This window comes from Haliotis cracherodii, unplaced genomic scaffold, assembly GCF_022045235.1.
Source record: "Haliotis cracherodii isolate W230 unplaced genomic scaffold, xgHalCrac1.p SCAF_7, whole genome shotgun sequence".
NCBI classification, from domain to species: Eukaryota; Metazoa; Mollusca; class Gastropoda; order Lepetellida; family Haliotidae; genus Haliotis; species Haliotis cracherodii.
The window spans coordinates 46550827-46574825 of NW_027266330.1; the positions used below are offsets into that span (position 1 = coordinate 46550827).

Sequence of the window (23999 nt, forward strand, 5' to 3'; positions counted from 1 at the left end):
CTCTATCCCTGCCTCTATTCCTGTCCCTGTCCCTGCCCCTGTCCCTGTCCCTGTCCCAGTCCCAGTCCCAGTCCGAGTCCCAGTCCCAGCCTCTATCCCTGCCTCTATTCCTGTCCCTGTCTCTGCCCCTGTCCCTGTCCCTGTCCCTGTCCCTGTCCCTGTCCCTGTCCCTGTCCCAGTCCCAATCCCAGCCTCTACCCCTGCCTCTATTCCTGTCCCTGTCTCTGCCCCTGTCCCTGCCTCTATCCCTGTCCCTGTCCCTGCCCCTGTCCCTGTCCCTGTCCTTGTGCCTGTGCCTGTCCCTGTCCCTGTCCCTGCCTCTATCCCTGTCCCTGTCCCTGCCCCTGTCCCTGTCCCTGTCCTTGTGCCTGTGCCTGTCCCTGTCCCTGTCCCTGTCCCTGTCCCTGTCCCTGTCCCAGTCCCTGACCCTGCCTCAATCCCTGTCCCAGTCCCTGTCCCTGTCCTTGTCCCTGCTCCTGTCCCTGTCTCTGTCCCTGTCCACCTCCCTGTCCACCTCCCTGTCCCTGTCCCTATCCCAGTCCCTGTCCCTGTCCCTGCACGAGCAGGTTATATCTGGGTCAAGTACACGTGGTTTCATTCACTTGTGTTCAAAAATGGCCGAGGAAGGGGAAGACTTTTTTATTATACAGTCCACATTTATCAATGAAATTTCCGAAATTCTGATAAAGATGATGTAGACGATTTTGCGTTTCGCTTTGGAGAGCCATTGTGTGACCGGGAGATAGAAGAAAAATGTGCCATACAACAAGATTATACCGTGGTGAAGTTGATGAGCAAATGATCTTCGAAGTAACTGGTAGGTATAAAAAAATAAAAAAATATTACATTATCGGACATTTTTTCGGAGAAATCAGTCTACATGGTATTTAATTATTTGGGATACTTGAAATTGCTCGAAATGATCATTGGAACAATGCAGAAAGCCGTAAAATCAATTTGTTTTATCAACTGTTCGTAAGGTATCACAATGGTGATGTAGACTTTTCACCTGCTATAAATCGGGTGACCCTGATGACTGAAGATTTGCTGAAAACCGTTTAAATAAATCTGATAACCGCGATATGACAACAAAATGTTGTATGTTTTGAAATGTTCATAGTATTTTCGAAAAGCCTCTTATCTATATACTCTAGCAAGCGGGTCAGATGAATATGTGTTATAACTGTTTGAACATATGTTTCAGGGCATAGAAGTAATGCCGTACGTACGTATAAACGTACTTCAGACGAGCAAAGGAGGACCCTGTCGGACATCATTGCCAAAAAGAGGAAGCAGCATGTTATCTCTGAGCCGACGCCGATTGTAACTGAAGCCCGAGACTTCCCCCGAAAAAGATAAAATGGACATTGGTCGTCGTTTTGTACTCAATTTCACTTTTCATTAAACCTACTTCATAAGTGTTGCTTTCATTAATTTGCACTTTGAGGCATTTGGGAAACGAGGTTTGTCCCTAGGCCCATCTGCACAACGCGATTTTAGTGCTAAAACTATTTTAAACTATTTAACTTTGGAAACTCAAACATCAGCACTAAAATCGCTTTGCGCATCTGAAGCCAGATCTTGCATGGGAATGCCCAGGTCTTACCAGCAGAATGCCCGGGTCTTACCAGCAGAATGTCCAGGATATACTGCTGGTAAGACCCGGGCATTCTGCTGGTAAGACCCGGGCATTCTGCTGGTAAGACCCGGGCATTCTGCTGGTAAGACCAGGGTATTCTGCTTGTAAGGCCCGGGCATTCTGCTGGCAAGACCAGGGTATTCTGCTGGTAAGACCCGGGCATTCTGCTGGTAAGACCCGGGCATTCTGTCGGTAAGACCCGGGCATTCTGCTGGTAAGACCCGGGCATTCTGCTGGTAAGACCCGGGCATTCTGCTGGTAAGTGGCTGCTTAAAACTTCACCTGACGCTATTGCCACCCTGGCGGGTATCGTATTGCAGATCAGATGCATTTTTTATGGTGAGATTGTGCTTCAGTGACACTCACTCACTCCCAGGGAACGCAGGATACTCCCGGGGAATGTAGTGAGTATTGTACATATCATTGCAAAGGACCGCACTGCTATGCAAGTTGTGACAAGCTGCGCATGATTTTTACACCTGTGTGTGCTCAGCTTGAACATGTTTTAATTCCCGAGGAACAGTCATTCGTTGCATTTGTTTGAGTTGTATTACAGGCCAAAGTCCAACGGTGAGACACAGATAACAAAACAATGTTTTCCTTAACCGAATATATGTAATATGTTATTAGCAAGTAGGCAGAGACAGAAGAAAGGGTTTCTCAATTGCGTGGATCGATGTTCATGATGTCAATCCCTGGATTGTCTGGTCCAGACTCGATTATGTACAGACTGCCGTTATATAGCTGTAATATTGTGCGGCGTTAAACAACAAACAAAACAAGTATAATAGAGGGATATATTGTACAAACGGGCTATCATGGGCAGTGAAGGGATCTGTCCAAAACATTATCCAGTATACCCCGCCACTGACCAAAATGTAAACAGGGTCAATTGTGAGGTTGCCTGCAAGTGACGTCACTGCAAACGCGATGACGTCATCATGTCCGTAAAGTCAGACCATCCGCCTTACATGTATGTTTCTACACGCCTAGCCAGTCCAGGTATTATGAGGCGTTATGATCACTATTCTTCCATAAAGGAACGAGTTATTTCGAGTGTAATTGGATATGTGTCTCGACTGGTTGAAACTTATGCCAGCAGGAGTGCTTGAAAATCTTATGCTAGTCTGTCTACTTCAATGATTCTGTCAGACTTGTGTCAGTTATTTCATAACTCCTGAGGCAATAATTATGACTGAATAGATGTTCGTGAATATGTTATTCATGTGTCAGTAAACTACGGTTACAAAGAACTCGGAGACCACTAATTTTAGATCGTTATAACCGTAGTTCGTTATAAGCATATACACAGCATATATACAGCAAATCGACCGGACCAAAAAGCAGTTCGTTATAACCGTCAGTTCGTATAAACGTAGTGTATAATTGTCTTGCCTTTGCATGTGTTTGTAACGTATACCAGCGGTAGCTATTCTCATTTTTCGGCGAAGCCCATGTACCATCACTATTTGATAGTGATTCGTGGACAAAGTGACTCTGCTTTTAGCACACATCTCTTATAATTATGGAACGTGTTTAATCGCTTTTATGTAAGAGTTATCACAGTGACTGAATCAAAACCGACCTCTGAATAAGTATGAACGGAACGATTTACATGATTCAGTATTCAGTATTAAGCATTCAATGTGTGACGTCACTGGGGAACGAAAATCCTATAGACTGTTGGACCGCCTCCGTGGTCTATTTGATAGGGCGTCTGCCCGGAGAGCGGAAGATCTGTGGTTCGATCCCTGGCTGCGTCCCACCAAAATGCGTTTAAATGTGGTAATTGTTGTTGCCCTGCCTGGAGCTCGGCGTTAAGGAGCTAAAGCCGACTGCTCGAATCGGAGTCAGTATACTGTGCCTAAGTGGGGTATTTATATTAAAATTGCGGCCTGTTATCTCAGTGGGTTAGCGCTATAAAATCGGTATTAGTCCGGGTTACTATACTGAACCGCAAAAAGAAACGTCACTCCATGTAGCATGAAAAGTTGTCATTTAAATATCTGGGTAATTTGTGTCAAAGTCTCTAAACTTTAACATTACCTTGTCCGGAAAAAAATGATGATAAAAAAACAAAGCAAATGACAATAGAACCGATCGCCCCAACGGCCATGGTAACCCGATGCACGTGAGTTCCATGCAAGTTGAAATGCACATGCGTCCTTCACCGACCGCCTTATCCATTCCATGTATCGACGTTTGACGGCAGTTATCAATGCACATGGCGGACACACGAGATACTGATTTGTGATGCCATTTTCTCACAGGCTAGCGTTGTGTTTCACTTTGAGAACATTTGACACTTTAATTTCAACCTTGATGATCAGTTTTTGCGAAGTTTCATCTATTGAATATGTCTCAAAGTATGATTACAGTGTTTGGACAAATAAGGTTTCTCATATATCTTTCCATGGTGACGTTTCTTTTGCGATTCAGTATACAAGCAGTCTCTCGATTCGGGTTCGATTCTCCACATGGGTACATCGCGTGGAGTCCATTTCTGGTGTCACCCCCGTCATATTGCTAGAATATTGCTAAAAGCGGCGCAAAACCATACTCACTCACTCACATGCTGCGTCTAAGGACGTCTGAGTCGAATTTCTGTTTTAATACACGATCTGAAGGAAATAACTGACGTTGACTACCAACCTAAACCACCAAGGCTTCTGTTGAGAATATCAATATGCTGTTTCTATGTGATGCGGTATGTAACTTAAATTAATACATCATGATTCAATCAATGATCCAAAATGATATAAGGTTTTATAGGAATGCAATACTGTCGTGTCTTTTTCATATTAATAGTATAAACATATCATAAAATAATCTCAACAATCTAGCCAGTCCAGGTATTATGACGCGTTATGATCACTACTCTTACATAAAAGAACGAGTTATTTCGAGTGTAATTGGACATGTGTCTCGACTGGTTGAAACTTATGAAACGTTGACTACCAACGTTGACTACCTATAAACATATCATAACATAATCTGAACAATGTTAACACTTGTCGATATGGTAACGAGCACTCTTGCAACTTAACAGTGCAAAGGTCACCAGTCTTCTCCGCCGCCCTAATATAGCTGGAATTTACTGAGTGCGGCGTTAAGCAACAAACAAACAAACCAACCGAGCTCCTAGCCCCCCGATTATCCAGTAACCTTGTAAGACACGCTATGTTTACCGGGGACCAATTATAATCTGTAAAATCTCAACGGCAGTTGGGCCGTAAAGAAACTGCATTGCAATGTAATTGGCCAATCATCTTCCATGGCCCCACATACACAAACAGCTGCTGATCCAAGACAAACTGCACGACAGTCTGCATAGTGGGATCGCTAGAGCTGCATTGGTGCTAAGTAAGTACACACTTCTGTCTAGGCTTTAGATATAGGCTTTCGGCATGAAACTAACTTCTTGTTGGTGGAGGGGGCAAGGATTTATATATGTGTTCAGCTACAGTTATAAAACTACGTAGAATTTTATTTCAAACAGTGAGCCTCAATTTTCTTAAAGATATACACTCTGCAACAATATATTTTTTTCGGGTGCAATTTATTTTTGGTTATAATATTCCACCCAAAGAAACCAGATCGAAATATTTGATCATCCTTTGCTGTATGGGCAAGCACCAATGTCATGAATGCTATGAGATAACTTTTTTCACAATTTTCCAAACTTGTCTTCCTGTTAGTAGCTACCCCCAGTAAATTACACCTAATAGCGTATTTCAGATACATTTCTTATGATTTTCTTTTGAAAACTTGGGGCACGGCTAGCCCAGACATCTGAGGTTCAGCAATTTGTTGTGCAGTGTTGCGTTCATTGGGCTTGCAAGTACCCTAAGATCTTGGGTTTGAATCCCGGTTCGCCCCGATTGTTTCTGTCGGTCAGCACCATACCCGTGCTCGTGGGTCCCGCTTCAAACCAGCATCACTTCGGGTTCTCCTTCCGCAGTAACTGGGATACTGTTAAACCCAACTCACTTACTTCCGAAAAGTTTCTAAGGATTTGAAATATGAGCATTTCATATGTATGTTTTCATCCCTTAGAAAGTTTTGTATGATTTCGGATATCAAGGGTATGTTTTTTAATAGTGTGCATATGGTCATAGGTCGGGTAGCCTAGTGGTTAAAGCGTTCGCTCGTCACGCCGAAGACCTGGGTTCGATTACCGACATGGGTACAATGTATGAAGCCCATTTCTGGTGTCCCCCGCCGTGTTATTGCTGGAATATTGCTAAAAGCGGCGTAAAAAATACTCACTCACTCACTACTAGAAGTTGATGACGGATCAGTAAGGATAAGATTTATTGATGAACATCTTTATTACAATTAATAGCGACGTTTTTCTGTAGATTATAACACCGTTATCAAGTTTGATAACGGTGACTTGCTTGATAACGGTGTTAGAACCAACACCTACATGTTTAAATACACTATTTTAGACCATAGATCTGGTATAATTCCGGATGAATTCACGATGTCTCGTTCTTATGACAGAGAAACAATGCTATGCAAGTTGCCTCAGTTGTCATAATTGCCTGATGTGTTGAATAAACTTTAAAATGGAATACTTCATCCTCTTATGAAAGGGGATGTTTCAGTTTCTACCAAGACATTATGGATTCTTGCATTCTAATTGGATCACAAAGAGAGAAAATATTTATTTAAGAATTGCTCACCTCAAAACCTCACCTGTCGGCAATATCAAATTGTAATTGTACTTGATGAACGTTGTGAAATTCCATGCCTACAGATTGTTCAAGACAATAACTTAGTTAATTAAACTTTGGTTTATTTTCAGGATAAAAACTCTTAAACAGAAAAGATGGCACGAAAAGGTAGAAATAATATGTTCAAATTTGTATCCGACTTAATGAACAAGACCATAGAGGAAGATGCTTTGATTAAATATTTAGGCCAAATGACGGGAAAGAAGAAAGACAAGGTGAAGAACAAAGACAAACTGTCAAGCTACAGATTTAATGATGAGGAGAAGAACAAGCATCAGAAATTGCGAACGACAGATTCAGGAGAGTCGGTGCTTCACATTGCCGTTAGCTGTAAGAGGAATAAAGTTGCCAAGCACATAATTGATTGTGATCCAAGTTTAATAAACTGTGCGAGGAAGCATGATGACTACCGTGGGCAGACGCCATTCCACATTGCCATTGCGATAGCCCGACGTGACACTGCTGACCAGCTAGATTCACAGGATGATCGGCTAGACCTATTGGAATATATGATTAACTCTCTTGATGATGATATGCTCAAGGAAGCGATGGAACGACGTGTTGTAGGAAATAAACTAAGAGGAACTGTGATGTTGGGAGGGACACCTTTGTCCATTGCTGCTTTGAATAATGATGAAGATGTAGTTGACCTTCTCCTGCAAAAAAATGCTGACCTGAAAAGTTCGGACACATTTGGGAATACAGTTTTTCACTCGTTGGTCCTGTACGCATCTTTCTATCCAGAAAAAGAAAGTGCCATCCTCAGCATGTTTGACACGTTGGCAAAAAAGAACAAGAAGTATATGAGCCACACTAATAACAGAGAAAATGTACAACGAGAAAATGCTCGTAAACAAACAGCGCTCCATCTTGCTGCCGAGTTGGGTCTGGACAACGTGTTTAAACACATCCTTGATATGGAAGATGCATACAAGTTCTTCACTAGTCATGACGGCGTTTTTGATATCTACGAGTGTGATATAACAGAGATTGATAAGGTAACCTGGGATAAGGCTGTTCTTCAGATGTCACCTGACTACAGGAATACAGACCACAGAGCCGAGGGGCTGGCAAAAGGCAAAGAGGATTCAGGAATAAAAACCTATTTGAAGAGCTTGAGACAAAATACGAACCAGAGTATTTTGGAAATCATATGCAGTTTGAAGACAACAACGGCTTATGCGTTTCTAAACGACTACACGGTCCAAGAAGTGGTGTTCTTAAAGTGGCAGAAGTACTGTCATTACTACTACATTGGCCTCTTTCTTCACCTGTCACTGATGAGTATCCTCACCTGGCATTTAGATCTCAAAGTGGATGCCATCCTGGATCCTGACCCGACGCAGAAGCAGACCTTGAACCTCAGGGTTTTGAACATCATCTTTATCGTCATAAGTCTCCTTTATGTAATTCTAGAAATTCACAGGACATTCTTTTCGTGGCAACCATTCCATATAACAAGACTGCATCACAATGGAGTATACAGGTGCATATTTGTGCTGTTTGGTTTGGCATTACTGACAGACGCGTCGTGGAATGTTGTATCTGTTACAAACAACTACTGTCTGGTGATAGCATTGATCCTTGGTTGGTGGTCAACAACCTTCTTCCTCCGTGGAATCTCACCTTTCAGCTACGTTACTCTTATGTTACAGAAAGTCCTCTTTGGGGATATGCTGAAATTTATACCAATCATTTTCATAATGATGATAGCATTTACAAGTGCAATGCACAGTGCCTTTGCGGAAACCCAACCTGGAACATTTGGGAACTTCTCTATCAGTCTTCTTACGACATTTAATCTGATGACTGGTCAAGGACAGATAGAAGGACTTGAGGGAGCATCGAGTCATGGGTCCATCCCCGTCTTTGTCCTTTCTGTGATAGTCATCCAAATATTCCTCCTCAACATCCTCATCGCTATAATGTCAAGCACATGCGAAAGCGTTAAGAATTCAAATGAGCTGTTGTGGCTACAGAGATTGTCCATTGTCTTATTCATTGAAGGTATACTACCTAAATGTCTGAAGAAAGTCATCGGGAAAGAGGAAAAGACAGATTATGGCAGTACGAGATATCTTCTCAAAATTGACCGCTTGAGAGAGGTTGACTCCATGGACGACAAGATGTTGAAAGACAGCGTTAATTTGACATCACTGCGCAACTTATTGAACACAAAAGTGTGGGAGACAGCAACACTCCCTGGCGAGAGCACACAGCCCGTCCAGTATCTAGATATTGAGGACTATGGAAAGAGAATATAAATAAATACAGACATCATCGTAAAAGTTAATAGTCACATGCAAAGTCTAACACCATATCCTTGGCAAAAACCTATATATGTGTAGAAACATGCACCATTCGTGCAAGTAGAAGGTTCTTCAGGTACATAATACAATCAGGTTTCAACCCACAACATAGTGTCGGTATATCTGTAAAAATAGTATCTCTTGATAAGGTGAGACAACTTACATCTCTTACTGACGCATTTGTCATTGTAAGGTCTTCATTAGTCTTATTGGTTCCAAATGTGATGTCTTTTCACCCGAAAATGTTCCGGTTTTATCATGAGGTACATTATTTCAATCTCATTTTATAAGATGAGATATCCATGGTATTTGTCAAAACGTCACGATACATGTACACGGTTCAAAAAAAAAAGAAACGCATAGTTAAAAAAATAAGGATATTTATTAAGCGGATGTAAAAATATTTACGCAGAATATGCGTGAACACAATCAAATGAAATTAGACACAGTGATCGACAAAAGCATTGTCGTCATTGTCAGCATTAATTCAGTGCAGTCATTGCACATGTGTAGCCACAAGGGGGCGTCATGGTCAGTACCTGGTCACACCACCTCTTGCAGCCGTCACTGCTCGACACCTCCATGGCACAGATTGCACAAGTCGTCGGATTTTTTCTTTGGGAATTCTTCGCCATTCCTCCCGTAAGGCGTTGGCGAGTTGTGACAGAATGTGGGGACGCTGGTGACGTTGACGGCGCGTCGATCAAGTTCGTCCCACAAATGTTTAATCGGGTTGAGATCAGGCGATTTGGACGGCCATGGAAGGACATTGATGTTCACATTATCAAGGAAATAACTGTTGCACGTAATGTGTGGGGCCGAGCGTTGTCATGTTGGAACAGCTCCCTCTGGCGGTCCAAAGTTGGGAGGAGGTGAGGACGCAGAATTTGGTCTATGTATCGGTTTGCTGTAAGATTGCCCTGGACAACCACTAATTGTGGTCTACTCGTGTAGGATATGGCTCCCCACACCATGACACTCCCTCCACCAAATCGGTCCACCTGTCGAACGCAGTTCGGCGCAAAACGGTACGGTCGACGTCGGTACGCGCGTTGCCTTCCATCCCGTCGTTGAAGAAGAAAACGTGACTCATCGCTAAACCAAACGCGTCGCCAGTTGCCGAGATCCCATGCCTGTACTCTGTTGCACCACCGGACACGTCGTTGACGGTGAAGACGTCGCAAGACAGGTCCAACTTTTGGTCGTCTCGCTCGAATTCCCACTTCCCTCAGACGATTTCTGATGGTTCGGTCGGAAATTCTTCGCATACCAGGCACTTGTCCTGCAGTGTCCGTTGCTGTAGCATATCGATTCCGAAGGTGATGCAACCGGATGTACCGACCCTGAGCAGGGGTGGTCACTCTTGGTCTTCCACTTCTGGGATGATCTTGAGTCGAATTAGTGTGGGTATATCGATACCATAGTCGAGATATGGTGCTTTGTTGCAACGGCAGACTGGGACTCCCCTGCTTCAAACGTCAAATGGCGATATTTCGATCAGCTGCAGTTAATCTTGGCATTTTTCGATCTCCGTTCACGTCAGAAAGTTCGTAATGAACTTTGTACGGTCTTTTATAGACAGTGTCTCTACTCTTGTTTCCAACATTTTGCACGTGCATTGTGCTGAAAACTTTTTCTGAAAGCAATTTCCGTGCATCCTTTGCATTTTTGCTGATAAACGTTTACAAAAACATTTTGAGATGTGTTTGCGCGCTATGCACAACAAACATGACATGATTAACGGGAATCAAACAAAAGAATTGTCTTTATGACCATTGCTGGGAAAAAAATGTAATTGGAATTCTCAAAACACCTATGCTTTTCTTTTTTGAAGAGTGTATTTGCGCTAGATTTAAAGGGATTTTCTCCTGGCCGAAAACAGGCATAGCTCGCACTGAAGTTACGCCATCAGTGTCAAATGAAATAATTCTATATAGTATGAGCAAATGTCAAGCTATTAGTTGAAGCTTTTATAAGTACCTGCAGATGTAGTTGGATGAACTATTTAATTACAATTATTTTTTATCAATTTGTCGGGATTTTTGTCACGTGTCTATGCGATTTTCAAATTATGGATGTCAGTTGTATCCTGGTTTAATTAATTCCTGTAAATATTAACCAAATCTCTCCTGTCAGTCAGTCCATGGTCAGTCTAGAACTTGTTGTGTTTCATCTGCAGTGTGAAGAACCAAGTCTTTTGCTACTTTGAACCAACAGTGAACATATACATATGATGGATTTTTGTCTTTGTCGGACATACTCATTTCTTTGAAACACAAAGACAAATTGGTCAAAGCGATTGTCACACGACACCAATTGTATTTTCTGCATTAAAGTATTGGAGTGCACGCTGCCGCCGGACTCATGTCACAGTGTTGACCCTTACTCCTTTTTTAGATATTCCATAAGCTTCCTCATTCGCTTTGTATACGTGTTCACGTTGTCGATAAGTTTAATTCCATGTGTGTTTAAGCTCCGTTCATCGTTCTGGCTGTGGTGTTTGAACAGTGATCATGAATATGTATTTGATGTGTATTCTTGATAGTATGTATTAATTTTGTGGAACGGGGTACCGATGTTGTCTTCCCTTCCCCCAAGACTACTCCCTGAAGACTGCATAGTGACAGATGGCGGAAGGCAGAAACAAACAGATCCTTCAATTTCTATTGTGTTCCTAAGACGATGTCCAAAACGGAATATACTCAACGTCACCACACCCGCCACCGATGAATATTATCATCCCAAAGGAACCTCCAAGTACACATGTACTGTGACAAGTACCAGCATTTAACAAATGAACTTTACGTTTCACAATTCGTGTTTCTGGTATGTATATTGTAATGTGGATTCTTGTCGACTTCCTTGACCCCTGAGAGGGGCGTTCAGGTAGCCTAGTGGTTAAAGTGTTCGCTCGTCACGCCGAAGACCCGGGTTCGATAACCGACATGGGTACAATATGTAAAGCCTATTTCTGGTGTCCCGAGTCGTGATGTTGCTGGAATATTGCTTAAGGCGGCGTAAAACCATACTCACTTAACTTAACTTAACTTAACTTGACCCCCGGGTAATGAATGTCTAGCTTAAATGAGAGTCATGTTTAAGTGTGACACCCATCCAGAGATGCCATAATGGTTTTGCGTGTTGTTATGTGACTATTTATCGATTTCATGATTGTACCTGAATTTACTTAGGGTTTCCGCGTTCGGAGGTGACACCCAACCACTCCTGCTTGTCGTATGATGGGACTTCATGGATCGGATGATCAGGCTTGGTGACTTGGTTGATTGTGTATGATTGTATCCCGACTGTGTGGATCGATGATCATGATGTCAATCACTGGATTTTCTGGCCTGATTATTTACAGGCCGCCCTCATATAGCTAGGATATTGTTGAATGCGGTGTTAAACAACCAAAAAACACCTGATCAACACATGGTAACAGAACCCTCACAATACATTAGCAGTGGTCAGTGTGACCCCTTCTTAATACATCTACTGTGCAATTGTTGAACGAATAACTTTATGTGTCTTGAACTGTCTAGGTGTAAACGACTTCCTTAGTGGAACCTCTCTATGTTACTCGATTCATATAGCTTTTATTCAAGATTATGTAAGAAAACAATTGTGTTATCAGCATTTAGCTATAGGATATTGATTCTTGTTTTGTTGCAGTTGCTTTCATATTTTGCAATATGTACCCGCGAATGCTTTTTTTAATTAAAAACCTTTGATGACTTGATGAGAATAAATGAATGTGAAAACGAATCTCAATCTGTCTATCTGGCATACCGCCTCTTTGTCATCGCGAGCAGGATGTGCTGCTCAAGAGAACCATAGAGGTCTAGTTGGAACACATCTCATATCATCTGAGTTCGAACTAGAAACTCCACCAATAGTGTTTGGGATGCAAGAGAGGGAATCAAAACGTTTTCAGCCAAGCATACATAGAACTGAAATAGTGTCATGAGTTTTAATTATTTTCAACATAGTTCTCTTGCAGCCCAATACACTTCCCCGGGTTAGTTGCCACTGTTTGCAGGTCAGATTATGGGCTATTTACTAGCCCTTCACAAAGGCAACCAATTCTTCGTCCTCGTTAAGTCTTTGTCCATGCTTTTGTTTCAAGCTTGAAAACAAGTGGTCGTCACTCGGGGCAAGATTGGTAAATAAGGAGAATAGCAGAATAAAATAACAGCCTCACCATAAACCGTTCATCAATATTCTTTGATGACTGAACCCGTGAGGATCCGGGGTAGAATAGGTCTTCAGCAACCCATGTTTGCCGTAAGAGGCGACTAACGGGATCGGGTGGTCAGTCTCGCTGATTTGGTTGATGCATGTGATCGTATCCAAATTGATCGATGCTCATGATGTCAATCACTGGATTGTCTTGTCCAGGTTCGTTTATTTACAGACCGCCGTCGGAATATTGCAGAGTGCGGCGTTAAACAAGAAACAAAAAACTCAGTTTTGTCCATTTCAAAGCTAGGGTAGCTCAGAATCGATGAAATCAATCGATTGAAGCAGGACAAACTGTGAAAGTTGAATGACCCAAAAAATATGATATACTCGTAAGCATAACAACAACCAAGATTTGGCAGGGTCAAAACGTTTTTGGGGCGGTCGGGTAGCCTGGTGATTAAAGCGTTCGCTCGTCACGACAAAGACCCGGGTTCGATTCAATGTGTGAAGCCCATTTCTGGTGTCCCCCGCCGTGATATTGCTGGAATATTTCTAAACGCGGCGTAAAACCATAATCACATACTCACTCACTCACTCACTCACTCATTCACGAGACCATGTAAACACGGACGGACGACCTCCACCTTCCCGGGGGAATTCCCAGCACGAATACATAGAAAAGCGTTCTTGCAGATGAGTAAAACCCTCTTATCTTGAACTCAGCGTGTTAGTTAACATTGAGAAACGTCAGGGAGTTTGACTGCATGATCGTTCACGAATATCCTCACTTCGACCCATCCTAGTCAACAAAAGGAAGAAAGGCACATCCAAACTATCGTAGTATCGACTGGATCCGTGTCTAACCTGACAGTGACAGTCTACAGCAAACTATGAATTTACCTTAATATCTATTGGACACATCTTTTCAATCGCCTTTCAATGATGGGCAGTAGTTGTGTACAGCGGTCCAGAACCGCTCCTGACTTCTGTTTGGTCGAGAGGATCACGTGACCTCTGTGACGTCACATCCGGTTTCGGTTTGGTCAAGTGACCTGCGCATGCGCGCAGGGCATGCTGGGAGTTGCGCGCGCATCCAAGATGGTGTCGCATGCGTTTCCGGTGTCGCGCGCCTCCAAGATGGCGTCTCATCCGTTTCCGGTGGCGTGCTCACCTCCAAGATGGCGTCTCATCCGTTTCCGATGTCGTGCGCCTCCAAGAGGGCGTTGCCTCCGTTTTCCGGTGGCGCGCGTACCTTCAAGAGGGCGTCGCTTCCGTGTCCGGTGGTGCGCGCACCTTCAAGAGGGCGTCGCCTCCGTTTTCCGGGGGAGGAGCAGGAGGATGAGGAGGGAAGGGGTAAAAAACCCAGAGAAGCGGTCGTAAAAGGTGAACAAGATCGCCATGGTTGGTGTGGGTGTGGTGGTTCTAAACATAGACAAGGCGGTGGTGGTGAAGGGAGGAGGGAGGATGGTGGTGAAGGGAGGGAGGGAGGGAGGGAGGAGGTGGGAGGGGAGTCGGGTTCTTTGTTTTGTTTTGTTTTGGTGTGTGTGTGGCGATGGCATGTGGAGATGATAGCTCACTGAGACGAGCTTATCATACACAGTCGACGACTCTGCCACTTTGTTGCTAGGTTGACGTCATATCGGCGAAGGATCTTTTTTTTCCAAACCGGAAATACCCTTATGATGGATGTACAGTCAGTCTGTCTTACAATGGTGTACATTCAGTCTTACAGGGTTGCATGGTGAATATTACATGGGGTGTACACTCAGTCTTACAGGTGTGTACACTTAGTCTTACAGGGGTGTACACTTAGTCTTACAGTGGTGTACACTTAGTCTTACAGCAGTGTACACTCAGTCTTACAGCGGTGTACACTCAGTCTTACAGCGGTGTACACTCAGTCTTACAGGGGTGTACACTCAGTCTTACAGGGGTGTACACTCAGTCTTACAGTGGTGTACACTTAGTCTTACAGGGGTGTACACTCAGTCTTACAGCGGTGTACACTCAGTCTTACAGGGGTGTACACTCAGTCTTACAGCGGTGTACACTCAGTCTTACAGGGGTGTACACTCAGTCTTACAGGGGTGTACACTCAGTCTTACAGTGGTGTACACTTAGTCTTACAGGGGTGTACACTCAGTCTTACAGGGGTGTACACTCAGTCTTACAGGGGTGTACACTCAGTCTTACAGCGGTGTACACTCAGTCTTACAGGGGTGTACACTCAGTCTTACAGCAGTGTACACTCAGCCTCACAGGGGTGTACACTCAGTCTTACAGCGGTGTACACTCAGTCTTACAGCGGTGTACACTCAGTCTTACAGGGGTGTACACTCAGTCTTACAGCAGTGTACACTCAGCCTCACAGGGGTGTACACTCAGTCTTACAGCGGTGTACACTCAGTCTTACAGCGGTGTACACTCAGTCTTACAGGGTTGTACACTCAGTCTTACAGCGATATACACTTAGTCTGACAGGGTTGTACACTAAGTCTTACAGGGGTGTACACTCAGTCTTACGGGGGTGTACACTCAGTTTTACAGCGGTGTACACTCAGTCTTACAGGGGTGTACACTCAGTCTTACGGGGGTGTACACTCAGTCTTACAGGGGTGTACACTTAGTCTGACAGTGTTGTACACTCAGTCTTACAGCGATGTACACTTAGTCTGACAGGGTTGTACACTCAGTCTTACAGGGGTGTACACTTAGTCTGACAGGGTTGTACACTCAGTCTTACAGCGGTGTACACTCAGTCTTACAGGGTTGTACACTCAGTCTTACAGCGGTGTACACTCAGTCTTACAGCGGTGTAAACTCAGTCTTACAGGGTTGTACACTCAGTCTTACAGCGATGTACACTTAGTCTGACAGGGTTGTACACTCAGTCTTACAGGGGTGTACACTCAGTCTTACGGGGGTGTACACTCAGTCTTACGGGGGTGTACACTCAGTTTTACAGCGGTGTACACTCAGTCTTACAGGGGTGTACACTCAGTCTTACAGCGGTGTACACTCAGTCTTACAGCGGTGTACACTCAGTCTTACAGCGGTGTACACTCAGTCTTACAGGGGTGTACACTCAGTCTTACGGGGGTGTACACTCAGTCTTACAGGGGTGTACACTTAGTCTGACAGTGTTGTACACTCAGTCTTACAGCGATGTACACTTAGTCTGACAGGGTTGTACACTCAGTCTTACAGGGGTGTACACTTAGTCTGACAGGGTTGTACACTCAGTCTTACAGCGGTGTACACTCAGTCTTACAGGGTTGTACACTCAGTCTTACAGCGGTGTACACTCAGTCTTACAGCGGTGTACACTCAGTCTGACAGCGATGTACACTTAGTCTGACAGGGTTGTACACTCAGTCTTACAGCGGTGTACACTCAGTCTTACAGGGTTGTACACTCAGTCTTACAGCGGTGTACACTCAGTCTGACAGCGGTGTACACTTAGTCTGACAGGGTTGTACACTCAGTCTTACAGCGGTGTACACTCAGTCTTACAGCGGTGTACACTCAGTCTTACAGCGGTGTACACTCAGTCTTACAGGGTTGTACACTCAGTCTTACAGCGATGTACACTTAGTCTGACAGGGTTGTACACTCAGTCTTACAGCGGTGTACACTCAGTCTTACAGGGTTGTACACTCAGTCTTACAGCGGTGTACACTCAGTCTTACAGGGTTGTACACTTAGTCTGACAGGGTTGTACACTCAGTCTTACGGGGGTGTACACTCAGTCTTACAGCGGTGTACACTCAGTCTTACAGGGGTGTACACTCAGTCTTACAGTGGTGTACAATCAGTCTTACAGCGGTGTAAACTCAGTCTTACAGGGTTCTACAGTCAGTCTTACAGGGGGTTGTACAGTCAATCTTACAGTGGTGTACAACTAGTCGTACAGGGTTGTACAGTCACGTACATGTAATATTGACCATGCAACACTGTATGACTGAATGTACACCACTGTAAGACAGACTGACTGTACATCCATCATAAGGGTATTTCCGGTTTGGAAAAAAAAGATCCGAGACCAGGCGCCAGAACTAACCAATCAGCGTGCTGCGTTTTCGACCAATCAGGAAGCAGGGTTTCAGTGCCTCTCCTACAAAACAAGAGCGAAGCCACGCACACCGTGTGCGACATACGCTTGCAGTCGGAAAGCGCACGTTAAATCTCCAATATAAGAAAGTAAGAAGACGCACACCGTCACAGTCCGAGCACTGAAGGAGAGATCAACCATGTCGCCTCGATGCAACTGTCTGACGTGTCAGACCAACTGTCAACAATGCCAACGGAGGAGGAAAGTCTATTCGTGGACAATAGTGGCCTACCCACGAGGTGAATCGGAGACGATCCTATCGCAGAGCCCACACTGGTTAAAGACCAAGTCTGAGGCTATGGCAGCATTACAACGAACTATTCAACACGGAATTGACGTACCCGACGGTTGGGGTGGTCAATTCCGTGTTGAATAGTTCGTACCCGACGGTTGGGGTGGTCCGTATTATTATCTAGTATCGAGATCAAGGAAATGTAATCAAGGAGACAATCCTTGTCCAGCTTGTTTCCAGTTTGTTTCCAACGGCCCTTTTCAGGGCCACCCATCTCACCCAAAAGAACGCTTTTCATCCTTTGCTTTGTCAACCCAAACAACAATCCAAAACAAAGAACCCACACCCTCCCCAGTCCTCTTGGAGGTACACCATGGTATGTCTCAAAATAAAATAAAATAAATATGTATGTATGTATGTATGTATGGTGGTGTACACGAGTGGCATCACGTTTGCCTGGAGACAGCTAGGAATCAAACACCACGTATGTCTATCGACCAGTAACGTCTGTTTGAAGACACGCATGACACCACGTTTGCATGGAGACACGCGTGACGTTACTTTCGCATCGCGACACGAAGTACATCACGTTTGCAAACGTCACGCATGTATATCGAACTACACTTCTAGTAACGTGTTTGTAGTCACGCGTGGCACAACGTTTTGCATGGAGACACGCATGACACCAAGTTTGCATGGAGACACGAAGTACATCACGTTTAATGGAGACACGCGTGACAGTACACATGTAGACATACACGAGTACCAACTCCTCAGCAGGGATGAGTGAGTGACAACGTCATCATCCTATGGATAAATGTTTGAAGACACGCGTGGCACCACGTTTACATGGAGAGACTTGGTACATCACGTTTACATGGAGAGACTTGGTACATCACGTTTACATGGAGAGACTTGGTACATCACGTTTACATGGAGAGACTTGGTACATCACGTTTACATGGAGAGACTTGGTACATCACGTTTGCATGGATGCAAGTAGTACAGCATGTGTGTTTGAAGACACGAAGTACACCACTTCTGTTTGCAGACACGTGTGACAGTACACATGCAAACATACACAAGTGCCAACTCCTCGGTATAAATAATAATCCTATGGATAAACGTCTGTTTGTAGTCACGCGTGTCACCGCGTTTGCATGGCAACACGAAGTACATGACGCGTACATGAAGACACGTGTGACAGTACACATGTCAACCTACTCGAGAGCCAACTCCTCGGTATAATTCATAGTAATAATCATCCTATGGATCAACGTCAACGTCTGTTTGTAGTCACGCATGGCACCACGTTTGTATGGAAACATGTAGTACATGACGTTTGCATGGAAACGCAAATGGTAACAGATATATAGACATACACGAATGCCAACTCCTCGGCATGGATGAACGAATGACAACGTCATCATCCTAAGGATAAACATGTGTTTGTAGTCACGCGTGACCCACGTTTGCATGGTAACACGAAGTACATGACGTTTGCATGGAGACACACGTGACAGTACGTATGTAGACCTTCACGAGAGCCAACTCCTCGGTATAAATAAACGAGTGACAACGTCATAATCCTATGGATCAACGTCTGTTTGAAGACACACACATGACACTACGTTTTGCATGAAGACATGAAGTACATCACGTTTACATGGAGAGACGTAGTACACCATGTGTGTTTGAAGGCATGAAGTACATCACGTGTGCATGGAGACACGCGTGACAGTACGCATGTCAACATACACGAGTGCTAGCACCTCGGTATAAATGAACGATCGAGTGACAACGTCATCATCCTATGGATAAACGTGTGTTTGTCGTCACGCGTGGCACCATGCTGGCATGGAGACACGAATGACAGTACGCGTACATGAAGACACGCGTGACAGTACGCATTTCAACCTACACGAGTGCCAGCACCTCGGCATAAATGAACGAATGACAACGTCATCAACCTAAGGATAAACATGTGTTTGTAGTCACGCGTGTCGCCGCGTTTGCATGGCAACAGGAAGTACATGACGTGTACATGAAGACACGTGTGACAGTACACATGTCAACCTACACGAGAGCCAACTCCTCGGTATAATTCATAGTAATAATCATCCTATGGATCAACGTCAACGTCTGTTTGTCGTCACGCGTGGCACCCTGTTTGTATGGAGACACGAATGACATTACGTAGGCATATACTTACATCACGTTTATGTCTGTGCCTGTCGATTCACCTTTAGAATTCAGCCAACACCTTTAGCACCTTTAAATTCGCCACTCACCGACTTTTAACTTAGACGAACGGCTGTCATAGTGGGCTACAATAGGGGGTGTAAGTAGGTCACGGGACTACGCGAGACATAACGTTATTTAGTACTTCCGGTGACAAACAACGTCTCGCGGCAATGGCGACAGCAGTGTTACGTCGGACAGGGCCCGGCGAATCATATTTGGAACACGCAGGTGTAACTTAGAAAAACATGACATTGTCACAGGCATTAAAACACTCGAGATGGGGAACATGAATAGCAAGTGTTGGCTTGTCAAAGCAGTTGCAGTGTTGTCAAGACGTCCTATGGTCGATGTGAAACTGGACGCTACCCATTCATAAATATTGAGGTAAGTTTTTTGCACACTTCTGATAAGTTGGTATAATTGTCAGTGTTGATAAGGCAATACTGGTCGGTTCATGGTTCATCATCACACGTACAATGGTGTTGGCGTTGTAAAATGAGCATAAACATTCGTTCTGAAGGTATTTCAATATGCTCTCGGTTTATGCACCATACAATGTTATGGCAAATTTTCATTACATCTATCCTTAACCTTTTCCAATAATAAATGTTCAGCTCTGATAAGGAACGTCACAAAATTATATTTGTAGGTCCAGGGGAGATGACACAAACTATAGTCATATTTAAAGAAGGCCTATCATGTGCATGTTGGCAATGCAAATTTTGTCAATACTTAATGTTGTGCAAGGAGACTTATGGGGAGGCCTGTGTAAATAAATAAGGATATGTGCCAATATCACGATGATAATGTTATGTGCACTAAAAAATCAGGTTTTATTCACACAAAAAAAAATATTAATCTAATTTGTAAATAATGATGATTAAATCCTTGCAGTGTTTGTTTTTAAGATCTCTGAAAAGTGACCTCACTTAAATGTATTCTGTATGATGTGAATAGACTTGATCATTACAACCCCATTTAGCATTTGTTTATCATATTCAGTTGAAGGTACAATGTACATGCTTAATTTATTAAGTATATCTTGATGTGGGCATTGTAAGAAATGACTGGTATTTTAGAAGTATATATTATATGATCTCATTAGTGTTATTTATCTTTTGCAGTTGGGCCATATTTCCATGTTTGAGGGGAGAAAGATTTCCTCATCTGACCCACGAGTAGATGCATATGGATCACCAGAATTACCTTGATGCCAAACATAACTGCACCTCAAGAGCATCTCGGACAATAACATATTTTTGGGAATATTTTGTGGTTAAGCATTGCATTGCCTATGAAAGAACAACTCTTGTTGTGTATACAGATGTAAACATATTAAAGTTCTATCTGAAGTACTGGTTCTGTAAATGATGTCTGTGAACATCAGAATACACCATATACACTGGACACTTGCTGGAACAGGACCTACTTGTCATCAACATGGTGTTGCAGAACATCTTGGGACTCTCCAGTCCAGTGTGAATCTAGATACTGACACCAGTAACAGTGCATGCTGGCACATTTATTTGTTCAGGTTTGGCATTTGGGAATATTTGCCATGAATGTTTAATACTTGTGACCTTGGAATAAAATTACTGAATAGATCTGAAGCTTATTTATTGATTTTTGTCTGGGATAATGCCATACAAAAAAAGTCTTTTTAATATTTCTGGTATCAGCCATGATACTGAATTGATATTGAATATAATATCATAACAATGCACATGGAATGTTTATGGGTCAAGAGTTTCCAAAAAAATACAACAGATGCTTACCAATGAAAATTTAACTTAACCAATGGCATGGCAGTTGTTGCTTTGTGAAATGAATTCTTTGTTGAAATATCAACATGTCTTGTTTTTGCATCGCTGTTTTAGGGTCCAGCATGCAAATTACACTGATTCATAGAACAATAGCCAATAAACATTGACATTTCTTGACCAGATCTTAAAACAGATTGGTCCAAATGGATAGCGAAAAATGTGAAATGTCAGTTACCTCATTTGTTTGACTTGGATTTTGAGCAGAATATTTGAAATACACAAATATATGAAAAATAGGTGCAATTGTTTCTATCTCTGCATCAAGTCAATATGGTTGCACTAAATTTGTGTTCATCAGTGTTGATTGAGTGATAAGGTAAATGTATTAATGTTTTGGACTTGTGGCAATTTTCTTTACTTGGTTCAATTGAGCCTCACAACCAGAAATATTAATTTAAAAAACCCTACCGTTCATCACAATTAATCCTGCTATCAATCACAGTCTGCAGTGTCATAACAATTATATTGCTGACAAGGTGTAACACTTTTATTTCTTCCCTCAGAATAACATTACACTTCATATAATAGTAAGAATCTTTCTTAATGTAGGACATGTCATTGGTGATCGCCTACACAATTCAGTGTATTTGTCTTGCATTTTGGCCACTTCTGACTTGAAGTTGCTGTGTGCTGGATGCTGCTTCGACTTTTGGTTGCTGTACAGCAGAAATTCACTCCTGCATAACCAAGAAAAAAAACATTCATGTTCTGCAACAACATAGAGCTAGACATCAAGTACATACACAGTGTAAAATTACCATTGTCTAACACCAGTTCTATTCATCACCGGACTAACAAATAATGTTTACACAATTTGAAAAATAGGTATATCACTGTGAATATTCATATGGAATACTAACAGCAGTTACTTGTTGCACAAACCTGAAACCACCTAAGACTAAGAGGTCTTCAACTGAATTTCGCAAGTAAAAAAAAAAAAAAAATTTTGACTGACACAATTTCATTATGCCCATAATATTGTATATTCGAATGGAATTCGAAATCAAGGGATATGTGTGTTTTACAGGTTAGGGTTTGATATATTTATTTCAAATACTAAATTATAGTCATCGATATAATGTATTGATTTGGTTTCATGGTTATTTGATTAACTATTGAGTGATTTGTGACACTATAATTTTGTTTATGTTTATAATAGAAGTTTCACATATATTCCTTTTTTGGTGCATGTTGAGAGGACATTTATTTAATTAGCGTAATTATTTTTGGGATTAATATATATATTGGCAGGGCTATGAAAATCATTCATCCAAAATAGGTTATTAAACTTTTAATTATTTCAATAAACCATTTTTGAGTGTGTGTGTGTGTGTGTGTGTGTGTGTGTGTGTGTGTGTGTGTGTGTGTGTGTGTGTCTTCCTTAATTTTTGTCATCCTTTACATTTAGATGAGAGTAAAACTTTAGTTCAAGCCTACCAAAGTGCAAATAATAATAACTCTGCATGTTATTATAACTATTCACATTAAATATACAAACTAATTTTGATAATTACACAACAATTTATGCATATGCTTTATACATTGCATAAACCTTCCTTCATAAAAAACATATTTTAAAAATAAGTTTCTCATCAAAGCTAACAAATGCCATAATGGAAAATTATTTACTTTATTAAAGGTGAGTGACAGAGCAAATATATATATATATATGACCAAATATAATGCATTTTTTAAATTTAAGTTTCAAACATATGACTGGTTTATTAAATACTATAAATACTAAAAAAATAAATTAATAGAATATCCTTAAATATATTTCACGTTTAAAAATATGTTCATAGCATAAATATTCCAAATTTCATCCTCCAAATCTTGCCTAATAATTTAATGCCTATTCAAACTGTCAAAGGCACGGCTTCCTTGACACTGCTCATGCTGTCAGATACCAGAATACCATGGTAAGTTGGGTAATGTGGCCTACCTATTAGTAGTTACATCTTCATAAATAATCTAACATCAGAGAAACATGTAACACATCCTCCGTAATCATAAAACACTGTCCACTGAGACTATAAATACGCGTCTGAACGATAGTACCGCACTGGTTGTTAAAATTATTTTAAAGGTAAAGAAAAGAACACATACCTTTACGAACGGTCCTATGGTTGTCAGTTGTCAATCAGGAACCAATACACCTTGCAGGAATGACAAATAACCGATCATATTATACCGAAATAAGTAAACTTTTACGACTGTCAACAGCGGTGACAACCAAGTATGGTAGTATACTTGGTCCCGTCTACAGAGTTAGCTTTGGCGGTCGCGCATTTCGAAAGCAGAACTAGTTCATGAATATTGGCATGTCACCGGAAATGCTGGTACCGGAAGTAGCGCTTCGCGAGACTTACGGGCCCTATACACGGTCGCCTTGTTGAACGAAACCTTACACCTCAAAGTTGACAAACACATCACCATACCCGATGACATGATTTGTGGCATCCTTCGCCGATATGACGTCAACCTAGCAACAAAGTGGCAGAGTCGTCGACTGTGTATGATAAGCTCGTCTCAGTGAGCTATCATCTCCACATGCCATCGCCACACACACACCAAAACAAAACAAAACAAAGAACCCGACTCCCCTCCCACCTCCTCCCTCCCTTTACCACCGCCACCCTCCCCCCTCCCTTCACCACCACCGCCTTGTCTATGTTTAGAACCACCACACCCACACCAACCATGGCGATCTTGTTCACCTT

The 23999-nt window shown here is 42.5% G+C and overlaps 2 protein-coding genes across 2 annotated transcripts in view; both read left to right on the forward strand.

The window, feature by feature from the left end:
• LOC139448513 (transient receptor potential cation channel subfamily V member 6-like) overlaps nt 1-23999 on the forward strand; it is a 68332-nt gene that overhangs the window by 29569 nt on the left and 14764 nt on the right. The gene's annotated exons all lie outside the window — the stretch shown is intronic.
• Nucleotides 4973-8748, forward strand: LOC139448512 (transient receptor potential cation channel subfamily V member 6-like). The gene is made up of 2 exons (XM_071230071.1): nt 4973-5002; nt 6450-8748. The coding sequence occupies exon 2, from the start codon at nt 6474-6476 to the stop codon at nt 8640-8642; it is 2169 nt and encodes a 722-aa protein (XP_071086172.1). The 5' UTR covers nt 4973-5002; nt 6450-6473; the 3' UTR covers nt 8643-8748.

What these genes read in the sequence shown, in the direction of transcription:
- LOC139448512 (XM_071230071.1), top strand. Translation starts at nt 6,474, where the DNA reads ATGGCACGAAAAGGTAGAAATAATATGTTCAAATTTGTATCCGACTTA.